The 12913-nt window shown below is 45.3% G+C and overlaps 2 protein-coding genes across 11 annotated transcripts in view; both read left to right on the forward strand.

The window, feature by feature from the left end:
• The window catches only part of SCUBE2 (signal peptide, CUB domain and EGF like domain containing 2), a 64463-nt gene extending 56923 nt beyond the window's left edge, over nt 1–7540 (forward strand). For all 9 annotated transcript variants that reach the window (XM_082341430.1, XM_082341424.1, XM_082341425.1 and 6 more), the window contains 4 exons: nt 829–1026; nt 2459–2611; nt 6482–6561; nt 7229–7540. In XM_082341430.1, the coding sequence (XP_082197556.1) occupies nt 829–1026; nt 2459–2611; nt 6482–6561; nt 7229–7381 (584 nt within the window). In that variant the 3' untranslated portion in view covers nt 7382–7540. The remainder of the gene's footprint in view (nt 1–828; nt 1027–2458; nt 2612–6481; nt 6562–7228) is intronic.
• Nucleotides 7541–7670: 130 nt separating this feature from the next.
• The window catches only part of NRIP3 (nuclear receptor interacting protein 3), a 41446-nt gene continuing 36203 nt past the window's right edge, over nt 7671–12913 (forward strand). For both annotated transcript variants that reach the window (XM_082341641.1, XM_082341642.1), the window contains exon 1: nt 7671–9467. The gene's annotated coding sequence lies outside the window, so the exon portion shown is untranslated. The remainder of the gene's footprint in view (nt 9468–12913) is intronic.

Below are 12913 nucleotides of genomic sequence, written 5' to 3' on the forward strand. Positions count from 1 at the left end.
GCTGTTTTTTGTTTTTTTGCGGGTTTTTTTCCTACTGGGAATAATAAATCCCAGTTACAGCTAGAGAGGCCAAAGGTAATCCTTCAACATCTTCTCTTGAACAGGTTCACCTGACAGTTTTAAACATTAAGCTCCTTTAGGGCAAGAATATTTGTTGGATGAGTGGAGATTCAGTGAGTGAAGTGTGGCTGAGGTGGGGTGGTGTGTGTGTGTGTGTGTGTGTATACGCACAAGTGCGTACGCTCCTTGCCGTTGGTGCCAGAGGTGAGTATCCAGCATGACCTATACTGACTGATAGCTGAATGGAATTCTCTTCCCCACTTAAAAATAAAACATGGTCTTGACCAGAGAGAAAAGTGAAAGAGTATGGCTGTCATGTCTTCATCAAAGATCTCTAGGAAAGGCTCAAATATCCTTTGCTGAGCAGTAAGCTCTATTCTCCCTATTTTGACAGACCTACAAGTTCTGTGCCATGCGTTCTCCTGGCACTTGGACTTTGTAAACAAAACAGTAAAAACTAAAGTTATCCTTTTGTTTCACAAACACCTGTCCCTGACCTTGAATGCCTTCAAGTTAATGAGAAAATGATGCCCTGGGAACCCAGAGGGGTGGGCTCTGTGTGGGAAGTTAATGTAGTTGGGCTCCCAGTGGGGGCTGTGGGCACTACAGGGCAGACTCATTCCTGTGATGGTGTCATTTCCAGGGGCAATAGGGTTCTCCTCAGCTGAGCGGGGGCTGGCCATGCCATCATTGTTATTATTATTTTTTGGCCATCACATTATGATGGCTGTGTTGTGCCTTTGTAACTCATGGCATTTTCTCTTCCAGACAGAAGATGTGGAGGGGAGCTAGGTGATTTCACTGGATACATCGAATCCCCAAACTACCCAGGCAATTACCCTGCCAACACAGAATGTACCTGGACCATCAACCCACCCCCCAAGCGCCGCATCTTGATTGTGGTCCCTGAGATCTTCCTGCCCATAGAGGATGACTGTGGAGACTACCTGGTGATGCGGAAAACTGGTGCGTCTCACCTGTCTGCTCCCCTCCCCTTCTGAGGCCAGCTGGAAAGCCTGATGGCACGCTGCCTGGCTTTATAATTTAAAACATTTTTTATTGAAGTATAGTTGATTTACAATATCATGTAAGTTTCAGGTGTACAGCACAGTGATTCAGTCATATATATGTGTGTGTGTGTATATATATATATATATATATATATGTATATATATTCTTTTTCAGATTTTTTTCCCTTATAGGTTATTACATAATATTGAGTATAGTTCCCTGTTCTATACAGTAGGTCCTTGTTGGTTATGCCTGGCTTTAAATGGGAGAAGCCGGCCTAGAATGCCACCTCGTATTAGAACAGAGATGGGACATGAGTTTCTAGAGTTTGCCAAGAAAACAAAATTTAGACAAAAATTACAAGTTGAGGCCTCCTATTGAACCCTAGAGGAAGCGATCCTGCAGGTCAGTCTTCCCTCTGTGCTCACTGGGAACCCTCTTCCATAAGGACACAGAGTGTCAGTGAAGCTCATGCAGGGCTGACTTCAGGACACCAGACACTTGCCTCACCCTGGGAAGCAACTCATGGCTTAGGGACTGACCAAGACCAAGGGCATGGTCCAGCCAGGAGGGACCCGCCTCCCATCCTGATGCATGACCCAGTGTCCATAAAAGGATACTGTCATCAACGCAGCTTAGAGACAGTGTCATGAGGGGGCTCTGCCTGGATCTGAATCCCAGCTCCACCTCTTATTAGTTCTGTGATCTTGGGAACACATTCGGGAACTTTCTTTGCCTCAGAGTGCTCATCTGTTAAAATGGCGATAATAATTGTTGCTACCTCATAGGGTTATCATGAGGAATAAATGCATTTTTATTTGTAAAGCACTTAGAATAATAATGACACATGGGGCTACTACATAAGTATTTGCCATTCTTATTAGTGGTTACAGTGTCTGAAGTCAGGTGTGGGTTTGAATCCTGATTTTTCCACATACTGGCTGTGTGACCCTGGGCAAGTAATTAATTTCTCCGTAAGTGAGATAACCACTGCACCAACTTCCTCTGGTTTTGGGGGGTGGGGGTTAAGTGAGATAAAGTCCATAAAGTGCAGAGCACACCGCCTGGTCTAAGGAACCATGCAGCGAATGGCGGAGATTATTACCAGGTTACAGCAGGTTGGCCCTGCAGTGTGAGGGCCCTGACCTCAGCTCCTGCAGTGAGTGCTGCAGCCTGGGCTGCTGCTGTTTGCCAGCCATGGGCCTTGCAGTTAGCCTTCCCTGGGGCCCACATTCACAACTGTGGCCCTTACGAGGACTCAGCTGGTCCTGAAGAGCCCTTGTACATAACTTGTTTTGTGGTGTGAGTATTTGAAAAGATGAGTGTTCATTGTCTGCAGGCTCAGTGATGAGTCTTGAACCCCATCCCCTCCAACTTCCCTTGGCAGCTTCGTCCAATTCTGTGACAACGTATGAAACCTGCCAGACCTATGAACGCCCCATCGCCTTCACCTCCAGATCCAAGAAGCTGTGGATTCAGTTTAAGTCCAATGAAGGGAACAGCGCCAGAGGGTTCCAGGTCCCGTATGTGACATACGATGGTAAGCACTGTGAAGCTCAGGCTGCAGCACGCGTAAGAAGGTTCTCTGCTTTGAACAGAATCAACTCCTGGGCCAGCTGGTAGACTGCTGACAAGCACGCATGCTCAGAAAGGCAGGCAGGATACGGAGAAAGGACATTGCTGACTCACAGGTGCCAAGTTTTAAACAGGCATTTGGGGACACTGACTGCAAGGATGAAGAGATGTTTAGAAAGTAAATAAAAGTGAGCATAGCTTTGTGGGTCAGAACATGGGCGATGGAGTCAGCCAGGTTGGGTTTAATCTCTTCTGCAATTTTGTGGATGTTACTTACCATCTCTAGGCTTCATTTTCTCAGTGTGTAAATAAGGACAATCGTTAGACTTAATGTGAGAGTTCAATAGGATAATCCGTAAAGGACTTGGTGCAGTGCCTGGCACATAGGAAATACTCGATAAATATTAACTTACTACAACTGCAGCTTTTTTTATACAGAATCCTAGGGAATGAGGAAAAAGACCTGAGTTCTGGTCTTGTCTCTGCCACTAACTTGCTGTGTAACTTTGGGCAAGTTAGATGACTTCTCTGGTTTCATTTTCTTCTTGTTAAACGAAGGGGTGGCCTGTGTGAGCCCTGGGGCCCTACCAAGCTCTGAGACTTGGGTGACAAACATTTACTAGGAACACAAAATGAACTGGACCTTGTCCTGGAGGACCTCATAACCTAGTGGGGGAAGAGTTCTCTGTTCATCGTGAACTTATTCATTCATCCATGCCACAAATATTTAATGAGCATCTAGTATGCCAGGTATTGGGTGAGGTGCTGGAGACAACATGGTTAGTGACAGAGATACAAAAAAGAATATGGTGTCATAGATGCTACAACGGGGCAGGTACAAGGCTCTGTGTGAGGCAGAAAAAGGGGCAGCCATTCATTTTGCATGGGTTTTTGGAAAGAATAGAGCAAAGTCTCAAGAGATTTGGGTCTTGAAAGAATATGTAAGTTTTCTTATAAATGGGAGGAAGAACATTCAGGAAAAGGGAATGACATAGGCCAAAGAATGGAGTACCTGGCGTGTTGGGGACTAATGATTTGGCCAGTTGGTAGGGTGCATGGGGCTCAGCAGTGAGAGATGAGATTACAAGCAGGTGGGGTTAGGCTATGAAGAGTCTCGAATGCCAAGCTCAGAAGGGTGAACCTAATCTTATAGGGAGCCACTGAAGGTTTTTAGGCAGACAGGTGTGAAAAGTAGGTGTTTTGGAAAGACGATATTCTATGGAGTTCCTAAAAACACCTCACATAGTTTATTTCTAACATGTGACAAACTCTAGAATCATCATCCTGGTGCCTGAAACCATGTCAAACACTAAGACAAGGGCCCTTAGTATCAGACTCCTAGGTGGACACACATGGCTCCCAGGTGGCTCTGCTGGGATTCAGAGCATCTTATCTCCCCAAAGGCAGCCAGCCAACAACCTCCCCCATCTAGGATCAGGAAGGAGCCAGAAAGCCACAGAGACTCCAGAACAAATGTCACCAAAGTTCACACATTTTAGTCAGGCTGCTCTCAACTCTGTGACACATGAAAACGTCTTGATTTTTTTCTTTAATTCAAATAAAGGGTTGTAGCTTGAACCAGGGGAAATGACATATAACCCTGGTTAGGCCCACAAGAGTGTGTCTGAAATGTATGGACACCAAGGGGAGAAGAGAGGGTGAGGGTGGGATGAATTGGGAGATTGGGATTGACATATATACACTAATATGTATAACACAGGTAACTAATGAGAACATGCTGTATAGCACAGGGAACTCTACTTCACTGTACAGCAGAAACTAACACAACATTGTTAAACAACTATACCCCAATTAAAAAAAAAAAAAAAAAAGAGTGTCTGTCACAGCAGAAAATAGTTGAAAACTGCTGTTTTGGCCACGCAGAAGCCTTTTAGGTCTTCCCCAGAGCCTATTTAATTTTTTCTTTCAACCTATATTTCAGACAGTTTTGATATCTGGTTCCAAGCCCAGAAGAATAGCAGTCACATTGAGAAGGGGCAGCTGAGGCTGCTACAGACTAGCCCACTGGCCTGGAGAGCAGGGAGCACTGTAGCTGTGGCTAACATGTGCTGAACTTATGAGGACCAGGCATATGCCAAGTGCCCTTGACACGGCACATTCCTCACAGCCACCCATACAGTGGACACGACTCTCCTAGGAGATTTTACAGATGAGGCCACTCTGAGAGCACAGCAGGACAAAGTTGCAGGGGTCTTTGGGACTCCTGAGCTCTTACCTACAACACTGGAGTGCTTTTCTCATGACAGTTGGAGCAAGTGAGGAGACACAGTAGTTCTTTTTTTTTATAAATTTATTTATTTATTTAGTTTTGGCTACACTGGGTCTTCGTTGCTGCATGCGGGCTTTTCTCTAGTTGCAGTGAGCCGGGGCTACTCTTCGTTGTGGTGTGCAGGCTTCTCATTGCGGTGGCTTCTCTTGTTGTGGAGCATGGGCTGTAGGCGCATGGGCTTCAGTAGTTGTGGCACAGGCTCAGTAGTTGTGGCTCGCAGGCTCTAGAGCGCAGGCTCAGTAGTTGTGGTGCATGGGCTTAGTTGCTCCGCAGCATGTGGGATCTTCCCGGACCAGGGCTTGAACTCATGTCTCCTGCATTGGCAGGCGGATTCTTAACCACTGTGCCCGACACTGGGGAGCCCGACACTGTAGTTCTTAAAAGCAGAGGAAAGATTTTTTAAAAAGACGGTGGTTTGGAAGCATTTGGGATAGTGGCAAACAGCTCTCTAGAACAGTGATAGGCATGCCTAATGGTGAACTCCTCATCAAAAGGAGCTAATTCTCTGAGGTAGAGACTCTGCAGCAGAGGAATTCAAGATTTAAAAAAAAAATGGTACCCTTATTCATATTTTATAGATTTTGTATTCACGAAAATGAAAGGATAAGAAGAAAGAGACTACATGAATAGAGGACCAGCGATATTGTACATGTATTAAATTAGTAATTATGAGTATTATCCTATGAATTTCCATTTCCCATCACTTGACCAGGGGAAACTTTTTCTCCCACACAGTTCCAGTGATGTTCTTATGATTTGTTTGGATTTGTTGCACATGATATGCATACAAAGAGGCATTCTTTTCTGCCTGGAATTTAAAAACGATTGTGTTTTGCATATGCTTGATTTGAATTATGACTGTAGGAAATAGGCTAGACTTTGAAATGCTACTGATGCCTCAAGGAAGATGAGAAATAAGAGTTGAGCAGCATGAAGGTCACTGGTGACCCCGACAAGCAGTTTTGGAGGAGTGGTGGGGGCCAGAGTTGACTGGAATGGGTGTGAGAGAGAAGGAAAGGAATCGAATTGGAGATAGTGAGTGCTGACAATTCTTTCAAGGAGTTTTGCTACAAAGGGGAGCAGAGACGTGGGATGGAAGCTGGAGGGAGAAATGAGATCTAGAGAGGGTTTTTTTAAAAAAAAATTGGAGACACAACAGCATGTTTGCATGCTGATGTGAAAGACCAGCAGAGAGAAAATTTCATCACGTAGGAAAGGAAGGGCAGAACTAGTGGAACAACGTCCTTGATTTGGTGAGAGAAGATGGAGCTGGTAAGCAAAGTGGAGGGATGGGTCTTGGCTGGATGTACAGAGGTTCATCTGAGGGAGGAAGAGGAGAGATGGGTGCAGACGCTGGTGGGTGAGAGGAGGTGGTGGGTGAGTCCGTGGAAGTCCTCTCTGATTGCCTGCTTAGTATCAGAGGGGTCATTGTTCTGCTGGCAGCTACAGAAGGGGCATTTCTCAGAACCTTATTTGAAAAATGAAAGAGTCAGCTTGGAAAGAACTAAACCATACAAATGCAAAATATGTCCTTTATTCAAACAGAGGACTACCAAGAACTCATTGAAGACATAGTTCGAGATGGCAGGCTCTACGCATCAGAGAACCATCAGGAAATACTTAAGGTGAGTATGTACCCGAGGGGGCCACGGCAGTCACCCACAGGGCTCGCCAAGCACCACCAAGGAAGGGTTTCCTCTTGCTACCTTTCAGACACTGAGCCTGCTCTGGGCTGAGGTCAGTTTTATATCTTCACCAGACTTAGTTTTTTTAAAAAAAAACTCAAGGAGCCATTTGTAGTGTTGTCAAATAAAGTTGTATTTTTTAATTTGGAAATGTGTGGAGGAGCAGTGGGAAACTTGTTTATTCAGAAATCCAAGCCAGCGGCAACTCATGTTTCCATGTTCATTCTCCAAATAGTTGAAGATTCTTGGCTCCTTGCTCATCCTTCAAGCCTGAAGTCCACCAAATTTTAGATACTTATAAGTATAAATAAACACTTGCCATATCACTAACGCAATAAATATTCCCCAAATTCCAAAGTTATCACGTGGTTTAGAAAAACAATTTTTTACATATTAAATTTTTAAAATAAAAGTAATATGTGCTCTTTATAGATATTTAGGAAACAAAAATTCGGGGAAAAAAGATAAAAATCAGAGGAAACAATTTTCACAAAGTGTTTTTCAGCTGATCAACCTACCGCCTAACAGTGGGACATTATAGTTCCATTGGCAAAATGTCATAATGTTAAAATATTTTGGCCCAGTAACAAAATTCTGTTCTTTTCAGGATAAGAAACTGATCAAGGCTCTGTTTGACGTTCTGGCCCACCCCCAGAACTATTTCAAGTACACGGCCCAGGAGTCCCGGGAAATGTTTCCAAGATCCTTCATCCGATTGCTCCGTTCCAAAGTGTCCAGGTTTCTGAGGCCTTACAAATGAGCCTGCCCACGTGCCACTCAGCACAGCACTGGGCTGTGGGCTGGTGGAACACAGCGATCTGCTTCTGCAGCCAGCATAGCCGGATAACGCTGCCTCTAGTAGCAGTGGCTGGTTAGAGTTCAATTTTTCTAGATAATACAGATATTTTGGTAAATTGAACTTGGTTTTTCTTTCCCAGCATTGTGGATGTGGACTGAGAATGGCTTTGAGTCTTACTCGCTTCTCATTGCTGTGGGCACATGTCTTGGATATGTCAAGGGCTGGCCGAGCTGGACTTCAGTCAGCTCAGGTGAGACTCACGTGTCCTTCTTGGTCCTCACTCCTCCTTGAGGGGGCTGCCTTGTCTGAGACTTCAGCTTCTTCCAGCATAGCCCTCCCTAAGGGAGCCCTCTGCATTCAGGTGTCGGCTCCGACCAGGCAGAGCAGGAAAGGGGGGAGGAAGGGAGGGAGAGTCCTCCAGGCGTCATCTACCCACCCGGGACCTGGGAGGACTCGGTGACTCCACCGCCTTCTCCAGCCTGTGTGACCTAAGTTTGATCCCAGAAGCTTGAGTCCTAAGCAGTGATTACTAAAAATTACTTACAGCAGAAAGAATTAGAAATAAAAAGGTAGAAACTAAGCACTTCCACAGACATCATAATGTAGACCTATCGATGGCCTTCCCTGTTGCCAGTTTCCACCTCAGAGCAAATGCACAGTGCTTGTTTTACACCTTCAGCTGTGCCTTCAGGGCACCACTCTTCTGGGTGCTGCGGTAGAGCCTGGAGACTTCAGACAGGATGTGATCTCCTCGATGGATGAGAATCCATCCATCATGAAAAGGAGATTTCACACACCCCGAGTCAATACCGCCAAGGGTTCTCCTTCCTCCGTGGGCTTCCCAGCACAGGGCATGCGAGGTCCAGGTGCGACGTGGTACAGACCAGCCTGTCATGTTTGCCTTCCTTCCCCTCGCCAAGCTCAGAGCCTGACTGGGGTCCAAGGGCACGGGCTGCACGGCTCAGGGTGGTCTCAGGCCCTTAATGGTCACCCACTGCCGGAAGCACACAAATCCCGGCCTCTCAGTACCGCAGAATCATCTCACTTTCTCTCGGCACAGTGGGACCTCACAGTCACTTTCTCCCACAGGAATTTGATTTTTCAATATTATTCAATTTTTAAAAATTGAAATCCACAGGCAAAAATCTCATTACAGTGAATAAAAAAGACTTCTGTCAAACAAGCTGCCATTTCCCTAATGAATGGGCTGACTACACACAACCATAGTGTTTTATTTCAGTAGCAACTAACTCTTCACACAATCAATTCTCTACACCAAAGTACCAAAAAAAAAAAGATTAACAAATAGTTTTGAAGAAAACAAAGATTATTTCATTTATTGCTGAATTCCCTTTTCACCTCAGTGTTTTGTTTTTTAACCTATTAATAACATTGAGTTTTTAAAAGCCCTAATCAAACTTTAAAAAATTTATTTGGATGGTCCTAAATACCCATTTCTAAGTCTCTCTTCAAAAATTTGAGCATCTTCATTTTAAAAAATAATCATTAATACAAGTACTTGGAATTGGTGATGCCGGAACTTGGCCTACATTTCTGAGTCTGACCCTAAGATGAAAATTCAAATGTAATATAACATGAGTTAATGACCTGACCGATGGCAGCAGAACTGCGCCACCCCGTCCAAGCATGTTAGTAACTTTGTCCTTAGGACTGTCTGATTCTGTATTGCTGGTTTCACAAGAAGGCTAGGGATGGCAGTACACCGGGGGTTGGAAGGAGGCTGCATAAACCTGGTCTCTGTGAAGCATCCTCCAGGAGCTGGGCCATGCATGAGCCACTGAGGCCCTCCTGAAGCTTCCTCTCTATACCCATCAACCACTCTGAGAGACTCTGTGGTCCCGTTGGAAGACTGGGTGGCAGGGGCTACTGTTGCTACCTGTTAAATCAATAAATAGTTATCAAACATCTGCTCTTTGCCAGGCACTGTTCTAGGTCCTAGAGATGCACAGTGACAGGACAGAGAAGGTCTTGTCATTTTAGAGGGAGGAGACAATGAACAAATCAACACGGAAAGTATCAGCTAATAGTAAGTGCTATGTTGAAAATTAAAATAGGTTAATATAACTGATGATGGTGTGGCTTCTTTAGGTTTGGGAAATGTGGAGGTTTCTCTAGGTAAACGGTATTTCAACTGAAAAATAAATGGCAAGAAGGAACCAGCCTTGGACAAATCAGGGGGAAGAACATTCCAGATAGAGGAAAGCCAGGTGCAAAGTCTATCAGCCAGCAGCAAGCATGTGTGTGGATCACAGACTAGTGAGAAGGCAAGTGGTATGAGATGAGGCCAGGGAACTGGACAGGGGCCAGAGCACACTGGGCTTTGGAATTCAGAATGAGGGGTGTGGGTTTAATTCTAAATGTGTTGTGAAGCTTTTGGAGGGGGTTTAAACAGAAAAGTGGGGTGATCTGATTTATGTTTTTAAAAGATAGCTCTGGTTACTGTATGAAGAATAGGTTTTAGAAAGCAGGAACGGAGGCAGAGAGCAGTTAACAAACTACTGCAACCAACCAAGCAGCCATCCAGTGAGAGATGAGGTTGTCTGGGTAAGGCGGGAGTAGTGGAGAGGAGAGAACAGAAGGATTCTGGACATGTTTTGGGAGAGAGTCACCAGAACTTGCTGATGATTGGGTGGAAGGGGAAGGGAAGGACAGCAACTGAAGGTGACCCCTAGTTGTCTGAATAACTGGTAGATGGAGAAGACTGCAGGGGGAGCAGGTTTGGGACATGTGACAATCTAAAAACCTGCCTACAAATTCTTTGATGCTCCTTCCATGCAAAGTTGGGGGCCTTTTGCCCCTCCCCTTGAACCTGGGATCTGTGACTGATTAACCAATCTTATATGGCAGAAGTAACATTTTACTAGTTCCTGGGCCCAGGACTTAAGATACTGGCAATTTCCACTTTGTCTTCTTGTGAAACTCACTGGGACTTCAGTCACCATGCCTTGAGGAAGCCACAGCAGCTCGTGAAGAGAAACCAAGCCCTCCCAACCCCCCCACAGCCCAGCTGACTCCCAGGTGACAGCTGGCAAAACTTGCCAGCTCACCTTAGAAATGGATTCTCCAGCTGATGCTTCACTGAGCAGTACCCGTTGAGCCGTACCAAAATGACAGACTTGTGAGCAAAATCAATGATTATTGTTGTTTTAGTCACTAGGCTTTGGGTGCTTTCTTATGCAATAATAAGACACTGGAAAAGAAGAAAAGATCAAGAGTTTAATTTTGGCCATTCTAAGTATGACATGTCTATTAGGTATCCAAATAAAGAGTTCAAATAGGCAACTGGTTCTATGAAGTCCCAGGAGCGCTCAGGGCTGGAATATTAATTTTAATGTCACAGAATAAAGAATGAGACAGGTTGAGGTCACCTGGGAAAAGTATGTAGATAAAAGACCAGTCAACTCTGAATTCTGGGGTTCCCTGTGTGGCCACAGGGACAGAACTTACAGGAGCTGTTGACGAAGTAAACAGGAAGAGGTCAGAGCTGAGCTTTGCCTTCCTTCCACGAGAACAAGTTTTGTGGTAGAACTCTGAGTGGGAGAGGAATCTGTACACGTCCGTCCCTCCAGCTGTGGATATTGTTCTTGAGCCATTTACTGAAGTGCTGCTTTTATGGCTTTAGCCACGTTTCCCTTGAGCTTCCAATGCTAATAAAAGAGTGCTTGCCTTTTCACACTAACAGATGATTATCTTCACTTTGGAAAATTGCTTCCTCTGAATCATTCTCTGAGCTGTTGAGTGTGTCATCTGTAGACACTCACTGGATTTAGGTTTGCAGGTGATTGTATAATTGTCATGTGGAAACTTGGGAAAGGCAGCAGCTGCACCACACAGAGCAAGGAATTGTGGATCTCTGCAGGAAGATGCACCAGGGCTGCTGCCTGCTGCCCACCACTGCAGACCGCTGCAGCCAGTGGGCCTGTGCACCGGGAAACCCCGGGCTCCCTCCTGTGCCCCTCGATCTCCTCCTCAACTCAGAAGACATGCCTCTTACTGGGGCTGTCAGTATCTCTGCTTCTTTTCACGCAGGAGGATGGGTCCCAGGAGCCTTACCCAAGTCTACATCACTCTTAGTCAGTATTTGGGAGGCACATGGATTAGGTGAGGCTGGAGTAAAGCAGTTCCTCACCATGTCAAGGGAGCCTTGTTACCTGTGGCCTTCTTGCTAGGCAAACCATCAGCTGCCTCCAAATCCAGGTCCTGGGCGTTGCCACTAGGAGCCCACCCACAGGAAATTAGAAGCCTTGGAGAGGCTTCCTCCCTGTGTCATCTTCTACTCCAGGGGCTTGTGAAGCCAGCTCAGGGGTGTCCTGGATATTTGTGGTACCTGCTTCCTTCTCCCTTCAGGCAGTCCTGATCAGCCTACAGGAGACCAACAGCAGGGGCCTGATGGCCCAGCAAGGCTGCTCCTGTGATTGACAACTCTAAAGACAAAACTACTCAGCAGGGATCACTTTCCAGAGAACACAGTAGGATTGAAATAGATTTAGAAAGTGAAACCACTCATTCACAGGCAGGTTGCTCTAGCTGAATAAAAGGGATACAAATTAAACCCACCTACTATAAACAATGATCTTAACTCAGCATTGCTTGGTTTTCAGAGTATCTCATTAGGGGAATGGACTACAGACCTTAGTTACTAATAATTCTTTGTTATGTGTTTGCTCATTCATTCATTTATACAACATATTTACTGAGGGCTTACAAAGTGCTAGGTATTCAGGAACTGGTGATCCTGTGATGAGCAAAATGCTCTTGTGGAGTTTAGATTCTAGTGGGGGGAGACAGAAAATAAACAAACATATAGTAAAGTCAAGTGTGATAACTGCTATAAAGAAAATTAAAAAGGGTGAAAAGATAAGAGTATGAGGAGGTGGTGGGAGGGAGCTGCTACTCTAGATAGGGTGAGCTCATCATTGGAATCATGAATCCAGCCCCCTCCCAGGGCACTGGCTCCTTAAACCAAGCCTGGCAGCACTGGCCCTGGCAAGTTCCTCTACCCACCCAGCAGGAACTTGACAGTTTGGCTCAGGCCAGGCTGACCAAAGCTCCAGCTTGTGAACAAGCCATTTTGCAATTCCTAGAACAGATGCCACCTAGTGGTTGTAAATGGAATCCACCTGTGTTTCAGTCATCCCACTGCCTTGGAGCTTAAGTGACCTTGGAGCTTAAATGCTCATAATTCAAGACAAAATGTTACCAATGGGATGTTGGGGACTAGGGCTGTGGTTTGACAACTGATTGCATGTTTTTTCAAACAGCCCTCGGAATGTATCTGTTTAGATCTTTTCCTTCCCTCTGCCTGGCCTAATGACTAATGACCAGGTGAGAAGTCATTGATCTTCAGGTCCTTTCAAACTATCAACAATTCTCTGAATCACATCCATGTCCAAAGACACACACACACACACACACACACACACACACACACACACACACACACCCCCCACATTCATTCATTCATTGTTATGG

Source organism: Balaenoptera borealis, assembly GCF_965194805.1.
Source record: "Balaenoptera borealis genome assembly, chromosome: 11".
In the NCBI taxonomy this organism is placed as follows: domain Eukaryota; kingdom Metazoa; phylum Chordata; class Mammalia; order Artiodactyla; family Balaenopteridae; genus Balaenoptera; species Balaenoptera borealis.